Source organism: Gambusia affinis, linkage group LG22 (genome assembly GCF_019740435.1).
Source record: "Gambusia affinis linkage group LG22, SWU_Gaff_1.0, whole genome shotgun sequence".
In the NCBI taxonomy this organism is placed as follows: Eukaryota; Metazoa; Chordata; class Actinopteri; order Cyprinodontiformes; family Poeciliidae; genus Gambusia; species Gambusia affinis.
The window spans coordinates 7,723,887-7,738,233 of NC_057889.1; the positions used below are offsets into that span (position 1 = coordinate 7,723,887).

General features: G+C 35.3%; 1 protein-coding gene across 2 annotated transcripts in view; it reads left to right on the forward strand.

Annotated features, from left to right (window-relative positions):
* Positions 1 to 14,347, forward strand: part of enpp1 (ectonucleotide pyrophosphatase/phosphodiesterase 1) — a 34,527-nt gene that overhangs the window by 12,901 nt on the left and 7,279 nt on the right. For both annotated transcript variants that reach the window (XM_044107266.1, XM_044107267.1), the window contains 16 exons: positions 854 to 911; positions 2,089 to 2,186; positions 2,264 to 2,343; positions 4,180 to 4,299; positions 4,990 to 5,099; positions 5,197 to 5,262; positions 5,344 to 5,416; positions 5,504 to 5,612; positions 7,206 to 7,337; positions 7,431 to 7,462; positions 7,601 to 7,728; positions 9,108 to 9,177; positions 10,153 to 10,240; positions 12,454 to 12,638; positions 12,771 to 12,810; positions 13,304 to 13,464. In XM_044107266.1, coding sequence (XP_043963201.1) covers positions 854 to 911; positions 2,089 to 2,186; positions 2,264 to 2,343; positions 4,180 to 4,299; positions 4,990 to 5,099; positions 5,197 to 5,262; positions 5,344 to 5,416; positions 5,504 to 5,612; positions 7,206 to 7,337; positions 7,431 to 7,462; positions 7,601 to 7,728; positions 9,108 to 9,177; positions 10,153 to 10,240; positions 12,454 to 12,638; positions 12,771 to 12,810; positions 13,304 to 13,464 — 1,550 coding nt within the window. The remainder of the gene's footprint in view (positions 1 to 853; positions 912 to 2,088; positions 2,187 to 2,263; positions 2,344 to 4,179; positions 4,300 to 4,989; positions 5,100 to 5,196; positions 5,263 to 5,343; positions 5,417 to 5,503; positions 5,613 to 7,205; positions 7,338 to 7,430; positions 7,463 to 7,600; positions 7,729 to 9,107; positions 9,178 to 10,152; positions 10,241 to 12,453; positions 12,639 to 12,770; positions 12,811 to 13,303; positions 13,465 to 14,347) is intronic.

The window sequence follows — 14,347 nt, forward strand, 5'->3', positions numbered from 1 at the left end:
TCTTGAAGAAAATTCTGATGTTTTTTTATTATCTCTAAGTATATTTGTCAGGAGGAGAATCTGGCCTGATTCTTTTCCTTTCTCTGCTTGTTAAGTTTTTTTTTACATTTGGCAAAACATTTACTCAGATAAAAAAAAAACTGACTGGTAATACTTCTTTAACTTTACTGGAAGAACACAGTGTCCTGTGTGTACTTCTCAATCCAGATATCTTTTTCATGTGAATGGGAAACGGGGTCACATAACTCAACTATTACTGTGAAACCAATATTAGAAAACACCATTTTTTGCTAGAGAGGCTTCAGCATTCTGGGGGCTTTACTGTCCATGGAATCAGCCTCTTGTAAGGTTTTTTTTTACGACAAACTGTTATCTGAAAAAGTTTAGATAAATGCTAATTTGAATATCTTAATGATGGAAGACACACAATACTTGGCAAACCTCACTTTTATTAGGACCAGGTCTGTGTAAAAAAAACTCTCTATATTCTCTAATTTCATTAAAAGACCTTCTGGGAAAAGGGGGCATCAACAATTTTATTAAAAAGTAATATTTCTGGAGTGTTATTTACCAGAGTGTGACTTGTAATGGTCAAGGAAAAATTGTGCTGAAAAGAATAATATTGATGATTCTGCACTAATGTTCATTCTTGATGTTGAATTATTTGGATGTTGAAAAATGTGCTTAAACTGAAAGTTGTATTTCAAAAAATAACTTGACGGTCTCATTATTATTTTTTATTTAAATCCCATAATCTATAAGTGTTTGTGGTCTGGTATTGAGATTGACAGTGAAAAATATAAGTCACAATTAACACAACATTTTTACTGATGGTGTTTTTCTTTCTCAACAGGAGGAGGTCTCTGGAAAAAATTCTCACACGAGATCGGGGAGGCTAAGTGTCCACCTGGGTAATGAAGCTGCAGAAGACCCACTTTTGAGGGATATATTTCTTTATGCACTGAAAAAAGAGAATAGCGTTCCAACTTTAAAAAAAATATTAAAATATTTCATGGAATCAAATTTGTCCAGCTAACTTTATTTATGTTTAAGTTGACATGACAACTTAAACTAAATATATCTACTTTGATCAGCTTAATTTGATTACTTGTAAGAAATTAACTAGTTGTATCATTTGATCTGTTTTTTCAGTGTGGTAAGTTGCTAAAAACGAAGTTATGCAGCTGTGTCAATTGCTGTTGTAAAAAGTTTTTTGTCGGAAGATAGTAATAAAATGGTGATTAAATTTTAAATGGTGACATTTTCTAACATTTAGGGAGTTTAGTTTGTTCCTATTTGTGTTTTAAGAGAAGTTTAGCCAACCCAAAATCTCAATTTTCTTTTTTTTCCCCCAGTGGTCTCATTATATTGGAAAATAGTAGCTGTCGCTATGGAAACTGGGTTAATGACTTTGACTAATTAGGCATGTGCTTGTGAGGAGTGTCAGTGTGTGTTTGCATGAGATGAAGCCACATACAAACATAGAGTAAACTAGACAGACTCATCTTGCAATGGAGAAATAAACTTGTTGCTCAAAATGACCTAAACTTTTGTTTTAAAATAGAAATTGCACAAATGTGGTCAGTGTTTTGTTTTTTTTTACTTGATCCTGAGTATGATTTCATTGTGTGTGTGTATATATATATATATATATATGCAAATCACACTTTCATATATTGAAATCAAGTATTTGTACTGTAAGGAAATAGTCATTTTGTGTACTTGCAGAGACGTTTCTTCATGAAGGAATTTCTGTTAATTTGTTCACAGCCTGAGGCTTTCAAGCATTGTTTTCTGTACTCAAGTTGCAAAAGAGTAATTCAAGCTGAATGTGAAGGTTGTCAAAAATGTTTCCATCTATGGGTCAGGTTCAGCTCCTTCAATAACAAAATATTTTTTTCAGTAATATAATGGCCCTGTTTTCACACCATTGATTTTTATATCACTGGTCCTGCTGGTTAGCATCCAGATAAAGCTGCTTACAGCAAATATGGAGTTTCCACACCTATTTTCTCATACCGTTTCATGCTAAATGTACATGGAAGCAAGACAAGCAAATTCAGTAAGTGAGCTATTTCCTTTGCCCAGTTTTTCCAAGTCTCCTCTTCTCCTCGTGTCCTTGGACGGTTTCCGAGGAGAGTACCTGAAAGACCACAAGAGTCGGCTGCCCATCATCAACAAGCTGCGTAAGTCAAAAAAGCGGTCACCGTCTCAACTCTCCGAGATTTTTCTCTTGGTGTTACAAGCAGTTTTTGTTCTGCAGGAAAGGATGGAACAACAACATCTTACATGAGGCCTGTTTATCCCACAAAGACTTTCCCCAACCACTACTCCATCGTTACTGTAAGTCAGTAGTGTCAGACCCATTTTCATTTTGGGCTGTATAAAAAAATCTGAATGTTATTAAAGGGCTGGTTGTACCAAAATGTATTGATAAAACCCATTAAATTGTTAAAATATCAATAAATAGTTGTTTGTTTCAGCATTCAAAAAGTGTTTCTTAAAATTAAATTATATTGAACATCTTTTCAGATTGCTCAGGATTTTGTGATTTTCGGGGTTTTTTTGCAAACAAAATCCGATTTTGTGGTGCTAATTTAAAAATATTTGTAAGGACTTATTTGTGCTAATTGAGTCTGACCTTTTATTAATCGCCATATTGACCATAGATTATTACATCAAGTAAGGCTGAGGCAGCCAATTTTTCGACCAATTTTGAGAAAAATGTGCAGTAAAATTAGAAGAAAAATTGTAAATCTGTTGATTTTGGGTGAGTTTTGCATGAAATTTTGCAGATTTGTGGAAAACAAATTAATGATGTAATTTGGAGTCTAGATATTTGGCCCTTGGCCCTTGAGTTTGACGCATGTGCTGTAAATGTTTCAGTTTGTCATGAGTGTAATTTAATCATCATTACTTTATGTACTTATTCAAATTATGTAACCCCTTGTTAAAATATTATTACATTCAAAATGTTTTCAGACCTTGATAGCAACATGTCTAGGACAACAATTACATTTAATCTGATTCACGTGAAACAAAGGTTTCCTTTTGTATCCTTTAGCTGAAGCCTGAAGTTACAAAGAGGTAACTATGAATCAAAATTGTCTCTATGTTCAAAAGTATCACTCAGGAGACGACAAAAATAGCATTTTCATAGCAGTATATGTGCTGCACCTTTGCTAAACTAAGTTGTAGGAGGGTTGCTCATAAACTCCTACCAAAGAAAACTGAATGCTGTAATTAAATCAAAAAGTGCGAAAAGTTTTTTTTATATGCAGCAAGTTTCCTAACAGTTTTCTTTAGGTATATTATGTGCAAATAATTTTAAAATTGGGATAACATCTGAAATGATATATTATGATTTAATTTTTATTCAAACTGCCTCTTTGAGGAGTGCATGCTGTGATGTGTCTACTGACGTTATGTTTTAATCTGAGACACAACAAGGGTTCCTAACAATGAATAATGGGTTCAGAAAGATAAGAACAGCTGATTTAATCTTTAGAAATCTGTATGTGTCTGTATTGGACACATAAAATCTGTATTTTATGTGTCCCAAGTCCAAAAGAGATGACTCATATCTACATTTTTACCAGAATGTCAAGTAAATGCAGTTTAAACCCCATGCGTTACATATTTTTAAGTTTATGTAAGGATAATCTAATATTAGATGAGTCGGTCCTGCTCTAGTTTTGGATCTAAAGGACATAACTTTAAATGTTTTAAATGCTTTTCACCACTGTTGTTAGTTTCTTTCTTATTGTGTGCTTCAAGGTTTTCTCTTCCCGCAGCATTAGAAAGTCATTACTCTATCGAGGCCTAATAGCTTACATGTGCCTGGGGAAAAAAAAGCTTTTTAAAATGGATTCCACCTCCGTTTTTCAAAAACAGACCCCACCATTAAAGTAAACTCTTTAGTATTTCCAGTAACACTTTATCTGGGGTCCAGTCTGGCAAGATGTGACTCCTAGAAAATGCAATGCAGAATACAGGAGGCACAAATATTAGCATGAAATGCATTTTAGGGGCGATTAAAAACACATTTTAAGGACCTTTATTGGACTGAAAAGGCCTAAATCATGCCTGGAGCTTTTATTTTCAGAGAAACAGGAGTGACACCCCTGCAGCTACTGTATCAAAACAGCTCAGTGTTTATTTGATCTCCCACTCCTGCAGGGTCTTTATCCCGAGTCTCATGGGATCGTAGACAACAAGATGTATGATGTGACCCGAAACGCCTTTTTCAGCTTGAAAACAGAGGAGAAGTGGAACTCAGATTGGTACCAGGGAGAACCGGTGAGTATCTGTGTACGAAGGTAGAATTTCAAACCTGTACTTCTTTTAGGAATGAAAGTGTGGTCTTATCAAGATACAAGATCACAAAGCAGATTTGAGCAATAAATTTGCTGAATTTTACTGTAATATATGAATGTCTCTGAGTTGCTCCTGGTTTACCCTCCCTGGTCTTATTCAAAATCTGCTGATTCATAAAAAAGGATTTCCCGCCTTGTGTAAGACTGAGTACTCATCATGCTGTAATTTATAGCCTGTTGAAATTTTGGATCCAGCTCATGTTAAATGTTGGCTTGTGATAGTTGTGCATACTTAAGCACTTTGTGGTTCTTACTTAAACTTGAGGCCTCGTAATTCTAAATCCTCTTTTGTGTGACGAGCTGCTTCGCCTCACTGTGTAGCAGCTGCATGACTTTCCAAAAGGGGAATAATGATCGCCCTGCATAGCAGTGTCTTTCAGTAAAGACTACCAAACCAATACTGTAAATCCCATTATGCCAAAAATATGTTTAGAGCATGAATGTGTCAGTAGAGCCATCCTACCCACAGATTGAAACTGATTTTTCAAAGAATGGAGACATAAAACTTCTTCTGATTCAACAAAAGATCCCATGCCTCTTGCTTGTGTCCATTTTCTCTGCCATCATCGAAAACACTGCACTATTTTCTTATTTCTTTCTCTTTCTTATTCAGGTGTGGCTCACCGCAATGCGTCAGAAACTAAAAGCAGCCTCTTTTTTCTGGCCAGGTTCCGATGTCGCTATTAATGGATCATACCCAAATATCTACAAGATATATGACGGGTAAGGTGAACCTGATGGTAATAAAAATGTCTTTAAGTTAACTTTCAGTGTATAAGATGTTTTTGTAATGGCTCCTTTACAAACTTTTTGTGTGCAGGAACATTAAGTTTGAGAACAGATTGAAAACTGTGTTCGAGTGGCTGAATTTACCTAAGCAGGAAAGGTGGTGCTTATTTTATGTTAACCACTAAAACTCTCATGGAAAAGCACAAATCCTGTTTCATTATTATGTTTCTGGTTTTAGACCTGACTTTTACACCTTGTACCTGGACGAACCGGACACCACAGGACATGCTTATGGCCCAAAAAGTTCACAAGTGAGTTAAAACTGTTACTGCCTTAAGTTTGTCCTTATTGCCATTGCATTGAACCAAAACGCTTACATCTTTCTGTTGTTCCTTCAGGTGGTTGCTGCTTTGGAGAAAATTGACACAATTCTGGGCAATCTCATGGATGGTCTTTATACAAGAGATCTTCACCAGTGTGTCAACTTAATGATCGTATCTGATCATGGTGAGGTTGCTGTTCCGTTCAAAAGACATAACTTGAAGAAATATAATCATAACATTAGAATAAACAAAGAGGTGGTGTTAAAAATACAGGCACATGATTCCAATAAAGACAGAAAATACATGAGCTGCATGACTGAGAAGAGATTCCACTGACTACAGGATGAGGAATCAGTTATCCCCATCACACAAAGAGGATATTTTTGAGAGAAGCGTTTCTATAAGTATCTGGAGACCATATGTCTAGCCCTGTAATTACACAGCAGAGATCAATGTTTCTATGAATGCATGGCCAGGGCGATGCCCAGCGATTTCCATCAAAGAGTTTTCTTCTAAGAAAAGATCCAAATTTTTTGCATGGTAGTAGTTATTAGTTTGCAGTTTGTCATGAAACAGAAAACAAGACACATGCAGCCGGGTTCTCATGTCCCACCCAAAATACTGTTAACAGATGTTGAGCTGAAAATATAAGCTTACACATCACTTCTGAAAGTCTTAAAGTGATTGTTTTTGTGGGGATCTATAAAGATCATTGTATCAAGTCAGTATCTAATTTGCTGTAGTTAAATGTGAGCTTATAATGATTTATACAATTTTACCCTGCTTTATATATCTGGAGATTTATGGCTAATTTCTGAGTTTTTGCTTTTGAAACACTTTAAGCTTCTGACATAATTTTTAAACGGTTACATTGTCTCTTAGATAAAAATAATTAATAGTGCTTTACAGACTTTTTCTTAACTTCCTGCCATGAGTTCTCATTAATTGTTTACATCATGAGCAGAGGTGATGTACCACTGTGTAAAAGTTTTACTCTTTTTACAGACCAAAGGATTTAGTTAAAATTTTAAGTAGTTTTAAACTGACGTTACTTTCAGTAATTGTGAACTTGAGTGTTTTGTCACATGTCAGGACAGGCAGAATTTGAAACTTAAAAAAAATAAAACACAACAATGTTGCTGTATTTTCTTCATCTGTCCACTAACTAGTTGAAGGTCAGTTTATTTCTTTATCAATTTGACAAAACATCCTGTAACAGATGTAGCTACTTGTTTGTCCTTGTATAAGGAAACATCCTTAATTTCTATTTTCAGGTTTCAAAATAAAGAAAGGTGTAACATTTTTGCAATAAAATTAACAAAAAAAATTTCTATGGACTGTTAATATTTGTGGAAGATGCTATAGAAAATCCTTTTTTGTATTTTCTGTAAAGTTTATATATGTATACCTAATGTCAGAATTATGTAAGCGGCAAAATTCTTTCTTGGGAACAAAATCTTGGTCCATAAAGTTGATTCTGCTTCTAAAAAAGTACTTAGTTACCAACCTAATGATAAAAATATTCATTATTTTATGGCTATTTTTTGCAAAAATAGAAAAACAGCTAAAACCTGTGATTATATGCAGGTTCTTTATTACTTCTTGTCAAAGATATTAAGGCTTTACATCCGCAGATTGAAGGCCTTGTAATTGCATCACAGCACCATAGCAATATCAGTAGTTAAAGGAACAATAATACACTTATAATCTATTATTATCTATTTCTCTGAAAAGTATTTTTATGGCTGACATTCATACAAAGTCTTTACTTCAACAGGAATGGAGGAGGCTTCCTGTCAAAGGGCAGCCTACGTGTCGACATACCAGCAAGACACATCTAACTTCACGGTCATCCAAGGCCCAGCAGGTCGCATCCGACCAAAGCGCCTCCCACAGGACTACTTCTCCTGTGAGTTCCTGTCCCCGCAGATTTAACAATCTTTTGGTCTTAGTTTGCTTGAAATCAGAAAGCCTGACTTTCCCTTACTGTTTATGTCCGCAGTCGACTATGAGGGCCTGATAAAGAACCTGTCGGTATGCCAAATATTCCAAGCGTGACTTTTTGTGTTGTTAAGAAGAATGAAAAATCATGTGCTTGTGTGGCTTCATGACAAACAGACCTATTCTCTCTCCGCTGTGTGTTGATCCTCTCCGTCTGTGTGCATTCTGAAGTGCAGGGTCCCTGACCAGCCAATGAGACCCTACCTCAAAGAAAACCTCCCCAAAAGGATGCACTTTGCCTCCAACAAGCGCATAGAGAGGGCTCACCTGTACATGAAGCAGGGCTGGCAGGCAGCGCTGTAAGTAATCAGATCATCTAATCCCTTCGTAGAATAGTTTGCATAAACTGGACCACATTAGTGACTAAAATCTGCTCCAGTCCAATAATATGGTTTAGTTATTCAACAAAGTCTGTCTAGTTTGGGTGTTTTTATTTTATGTTATGAGGGGATTTTGGTTTTGGGATGATTTAGAAAAGTCTGAAATGATAAAAACCACAATTTGCGGTTATAAGTATTTGTGGAATATATGTCACACAACACGGCAAAACCAGGAAAAAAAGTCACTGGAGCATAAAGATGGAGAAAAAAATAAAAACCATCAATCTCTCACAAAATAATCATTTTCATTTTATAGAAAATTATCTAATAACTTTTCAGCAACAATCCTTTGTTCTGCTGACATCTTGATTATTGCAATTATATATATTTTATGTCATTTTCATTTTCATATACAGAAAATGAAAACATAGAAACTGGTAGATTAAGTAGTAGTTTATGTTATTTCTATAATTTTAGTTTTATTATAATGTAAGAATAATATGACATACGTTTTTTGGACGCTATGAGGCCAAAGGGATTTATAATCCCCAGGTCTATCACAGTAATCAATTAATAACATGATGATTTAAAACAAACTCAATAATTTCCATCAGCATGATTTATCTTTCTCCTTTTTTACTTTCTTTCTGCTACAAACTGGATGATAAAAGTCTTCAGTTTGGTGGAAAATTTACATATTTTTGTTTACAAATTCTCAAAAATCTGTTTATTTGTTGTTATGTTTATTTATTTTGTATATTTAAAATGACTTCCAGATCCAGTGTTAAATGTTCATTAGAATTTAAAGTTTATTGATCTTTGAGAATGCATTCTTGTATTATTGTTTTACCATTAGTTATTTTGCTTCAACATGGTCTGAAAACAACATTTTTATTCTTTATCGCAATAACTTCTATTACACTTTATCGTCCAGCAAAATTTGTTATCGTGATACTTCAGGGACACTGGTAGTTCAAAAAGTCAACGCTTACTTTGTGTTCAGAAAGTAAATTTTTCTGATAGAAAACTGAAAACTTTTATCTATTACTTCTTATAACTTGTGCTTAGAAAGTTTTTCCTCACATGATGGACAAACTGTAGTCATAAATCTTTTACAGTAACTAATGACAGAAACCATGTGTGATGAATGAAGCGTGTTGGGAAGGAATAGCGCAAATCCTTTGATTTGCACCAACCCTGTAATTGTGGCAAATTGCTTCAAGCTGGAAAAATAAACCTGCTGACTTGACAGAGTCAGAAAACTTCTCCTTAATATCCACAACTGCAGTAGAAAATGTTTAATATGTTCCACTATTTCCTCTAATTTTCCTTTTCGTGTTCAAATGCTTTCTCCTCAGTACCAAAAGCGATGTTAAGTATTGCACCGGTGGTTTCCATGGCTCAGACAATCTCTTCACCAACATGCAGGTCAGAGGAAGGAAGGATGTGAGGTTGCTAGAGACAAGACATTTTGTATCATGTCGTTTTTTTGTTTTCAAGAAAACAGGAACGTCTTATATTTAGCTGTTGATGTAGGAAGGTAAAAAACTAAAAAACGAAGGTTTTCTATAATCAGAATATTAACCTCTCCGGGCATTTGAGACTTGAAAGATTAAGGGAATAAAACTGTGATCTTAAAAAGCTCCTGTGATGAATTGGAGGGACTTTAAAAACAAGTAATTGATTTATTAAGTAGTTCAACATGCTTGTTCTTAAATAAGTAGTCCCCACAAGTATTTTTGTTTTCATGTTACTGTTTGAAAACAATAAAATTAGATCATGAACCACCATTGGTTCTTTTGCAGAAACCCACAAACTAATAGATAGGAGAGGAAATATTTGGACAAACCTCTACAGAGCCCTTAAGTAATGCGGAGAACTGAGATTATCCGAGAATTAAGCAAATTACAATAACTGCGCAATAGTATGAGAAGTTTCTCTCAACCTACATGCAGAAAGATTTAAACTTAATACCACTGTAATTAATCTTAGTCATCACAGTTTCTTTGAATTGTCTAGATTCTAAATACTCAGAATTTGACTCTGAGTATTTAGTTGGTTACTTATTTTGTAAAAACCAAAATAATTTCTTCCTGTCCTTTAGTGTAGAATAGAATAAAAGCAGCCTTTATGGTCCCATGAAGTGGAAATTCAGTATAGAAAACAGTTTAGGTTTAAGTCAATTCAGAGCTTGACTTCTCTTTAAATATTTACCCATGAACTAAATAAGTGAATCAAATGTTTGACGTCTTGATGTTAACAGAGGGGCTGAATAACGCTTTCCAGTACACAAACTGGTAGGCTTTGTTGCTTAAAAGGTTAGCTTAGTTTACTTCATCGTGTGTACAGGTTTTAACCTGCATGAAATGAAGGAAGATGTTTTATGTTTCCCTTTTTTTTTAGGCAATCTTCATTGGATATGGTCCTGGATTTAAATCTAAATACGTTGCACCAACATTTGAAAACATTGAATTATATAACCTCATGTGTGGTAAGTGGCTGTTTGAGTTAATTTTTGTCTCTTCTTGCTGTAAATCATTTAAGTTTCTTGATGTTTTGGTGAACTATTGCGATAAAAAAAAAATAAAAAAAATCTTGAGTTTTAGTAATGAAGCTTGACGTGACAGGCTGAAGTCAAGCTTTGTTGGAGAATATTTGATTTTATTTGGAAAATAAAATTCTCTTTTGCAAGACAATTCTGGTCAAGAACATTACCAGAAAAAACAGAAAAAGAGAACAAAAACTAATTTAGCTTAAACTAAATTATAAAACGAATAACAGTCATGCAAATTTTACACAAATTTCGGTAGCTTATTCAGAACAATCGCACCAAAATTGCACCATTATTATTAACAGCTACTAACAATAGCAGCAATTAACAAACAAGTGGTGGAACTGCACATCTGCTGAATTTATAGTATAGTTGTAAACAACATAATGAGAGGCAAGGTTCTCAGAAAACTTGATCAGCCTGGTGGTTAGGGCTCTCAGCAGTCTTTCATCCAGCGGCCCGCTGTGTTTTTAGTTAAAAAATATTTTAAGTTGTGAGGAAATTTGAAAATATCACTTGATAATTATGTGTTACTGGAAGATTGGAAGATTAATACCTGAACACCAACTATAAAGTCTTAAAAAATGCAAAAAAAACAATACTTGGTTGCGCTATAAAGTGGCACTATGTGCCTGTAAAATACATAATAGAATTTTTTTGCAATTTCAGGACTTTGCTAAGCATGTGGCTGTTATATAACCTTATATACTTTGGTCATGTCTGTTGACAGAGTTAATGTTCAATCACGCCTGTTGAATGGACGTTTACAGTTCGTGACTAATATCCTAAACAGAATGCTGCTCTGTCAAATTTTAACCTTACTGACCTTAAAAAATGTCTCCTCTGCTCAGCTTTTAATCAGTTTTACTACTTTTTTTCAGAAGTTTTAATCTAAAAAACAGAGATAGTCTGTATGTTTGCAACATAAAAAAGTTGACTATCTGCTCACATTGTTGTTTGGTTTGTTCTTATTTTCCTGCCGCGTTTGGGAGCGCTGCTGTTTGCCTCAGTTGCGACAGGATCCCCATAACTGACACATGTCAGTACAGGAAACAGGTGTATTTCTTCAGCTTTCAGTTGCTGCTCTGCTTCCGAAATATGTCAACAGATCCCACAAACCAAACCTCGATTTTAAAATATCCAAGTCAGAAGAAGTGCATATTGTAAAAATATTGTGGTTATTTAATAACCACAAAAGAGCAAAATAGAAAATGTGAGAAGCAACCAGGATTAAACCAGCTAGTTGCAAATATTTAGAACAAATGTTGATAAATTGTATAGGATTTTTATGTGGTAGATCAAAACAAAATAGGACAGTGTGCCTTCAGAAAATGTTTGCCTTCTTTACAGATTATTCCAGTTTTATCTTTTTCTTACTTCCACTTGCATGTTTCAGATCATCAAATTCAAAGATAACCTGACTAAATGCAAAATACAGTTTTCAAATAGTGAATAAGAGAAACAATTGGCCAGAGACAGTAATCCCAATTTATTAATCAACTGATTGACCACAAATGACATCATTTTATCAGAACCTGTCTGATTACACAAGGTGGACAACAGATCTCAACATGCAACACGCATTAAATTCAACAATAGATGAGAAACTAAGTCATCAATTTTCAGTCTGGAAGGGAGTTCAAAGTGATTTCTAAGACCCTGATACTCTCAGTGAATCTAAGTGAGCCAACCATTGTCCAGAAATGCGGAAAACATGAAACAGTAGTGAACCTTCCCAAGAGGGGCGAGCCTTCAAAAGAAATCTGAAAACTTAATCACAGCATGAACACAAAAGAACAATGCAACAACTAAAGCACTGCAGGCTTTAGTCGCCTTATGTTCATGATTCAACAATAAGGACAAGATTGGGCAAAAATGTGAGCCAAGTCCTCCTCCGAATGGCTTAACAGTAAATTCTAAACAATCAAAACAAAGTTTTTGTATGGGACAGTGAAACTAGAGTTGTGGCATGACTTTGAACTGGTAGCGCATACTTCGAAACCCTCCAAAGTGTCTGAATTAAATTAGGAACTAGAGCAGAAATGCTTTTGCAGGTTATTTTTCTCTCAGATAAACATTCTTTACCTCAATTTGTACAAGTTATAAATCCTGTATAATGTGTTGGGTTTTTTTAATTTTCTTTCCCCCATCAGACCTTCTTGGTATTCGTCCGTCCCCAAACAATGGTACCCATGGCAGTCTGAATCATCTCCTGAAGCATCCCGTCCATCATCCTGTTCACCCAGCGCAGCTCTCCCATGAAACCCCCTGTGAGAGCACCAACCTGGTTCCCACAGACAACCTGCACTGCCTCTGTTCGTCTCAGAGCACTGAGAAAGTATGAAATATATTTTTTTAGCAACATCGGATCAAAATATTAGCCCTCTTTACAGGTCCAGATATATCAGCTGTTTTGAACTGTATCTACAAACCTAATTTAATCTGAAACAAATTCTGGCTTTTTTTACAGGAGACAGAAATGAACAGAATTCTTTTATCAATAAACTCAGGTAATTACTTACTCAGGTAATCTCCCGTGGCAACCATTCAGCTCTGCAAAACGCCTGGGTGGACCTAGCTCCGCCTCCAAGAACGCAGCTCCTCCTCGCCCCTCCACTATGATTCCCCCACGTGGTTTCTTCAGACTAGTCAGCAGCAATTAGTAAACACCTGAATTGTGCTCATTGTACAATCTACTTCTCAGGGCAACAATGGTAAAAACATTTTTAAAGGGTTAATACAGGAGCGATGTATTGATGACTTCTTGAAGGCGGAGTTTCACAAAGAGCAGAAGCTTTTAAAGAGATAGAGTCATGAAATTAGGATTTACATTTATTTCAAGTCATATCTAATAAATGTGGTACTTTTACAACAACTGAAGTTAACACAGTTACGTTATTGCACTATAAAACTGAACTATGTGTCTGGAAAACCCATAATACTGCCACTTTTAAAGTAGCACTGGGAAATATTTTTGCCTCACACTTTAAATTTCCTCCTTAGAGACCAAAGCTAAGTTGCGCCGCCTTCATCATCCTTTCGGCACCCCTGGTGTCGTCCAGCCGGGGAACAACTTTTGTCTGCTGTTTCATGCCGACTACCTGAGTGGATACAGCTGGGACCGCCTCTTGCCGCTCTGGGTGTCGTACACCCTCCAGCCTCTGGTGAGCTCTCTTTCATCTCTAAACTTAGCACCATCAGTCAGGGCTGCCTCGGCTGTATTTCTTCTGTGGTTTTGGTTTGGCAGCGGATTGGAGGAGGTTTGTACAGCATCTGAATCCCTTCTGTAAACAGCTGCTGCTCATCCTCTCTATCCGTGTTGGCTCAAACAGTTCTTGTCTTTTTTCGCTTTGTGGTTGAGCTTTCTTGTAATTCACAACCTCAGGCGCAGCAGTTTGTTTCCAAGAGACTTTGGATTCCTCTGTCTGAATGATTGAGCAAGTGGATGTGCTTTCCAAATACAGTATGAGCAAAATATAGCCTGCTACAGTACATTCTCTGCATTCATTGTTAGTAAAAAAAGGGACAATAAAATAAATTTAAATAATACATGTACAGTCAAGACTACGATCCCAGGAGCAAAATCAATCGTAGCCTAATTTAATTTCTTGGAGGAATAAAATACTCCACAGAAATAATCAGCGTATCGTGGCAGGCTGGATCAGCCCCCTACTTCTATTTCAATAGGATTTCCAAGATCAAAGATTTTTTTAGAAAGGTATCCTGATAACAATAAAGTTAAACAGTTAGTTACAAAAGACACAAACTTGTGTTTAGGGATAAAATTCAATTTATATTTTAATATTTACCTTTGAAAACATTTCTATTATATTTCAGTCATCTTATGAGAGAAATTGTTAAAGAAACTCTTTACCTTTTCTTTACTATTGAAACTGATTACAAAATTCACCACAGAAATAGTTATTAAAAAAGAAAAACTAATGTATTCTTGTTGACTGAAATTTATTTTTCTTAGACTCCTTCATATTTTTTAAAGATGTATTAAAAGCCTTAACATTTTAAAGCCTAATATAAGAAATAAACTCA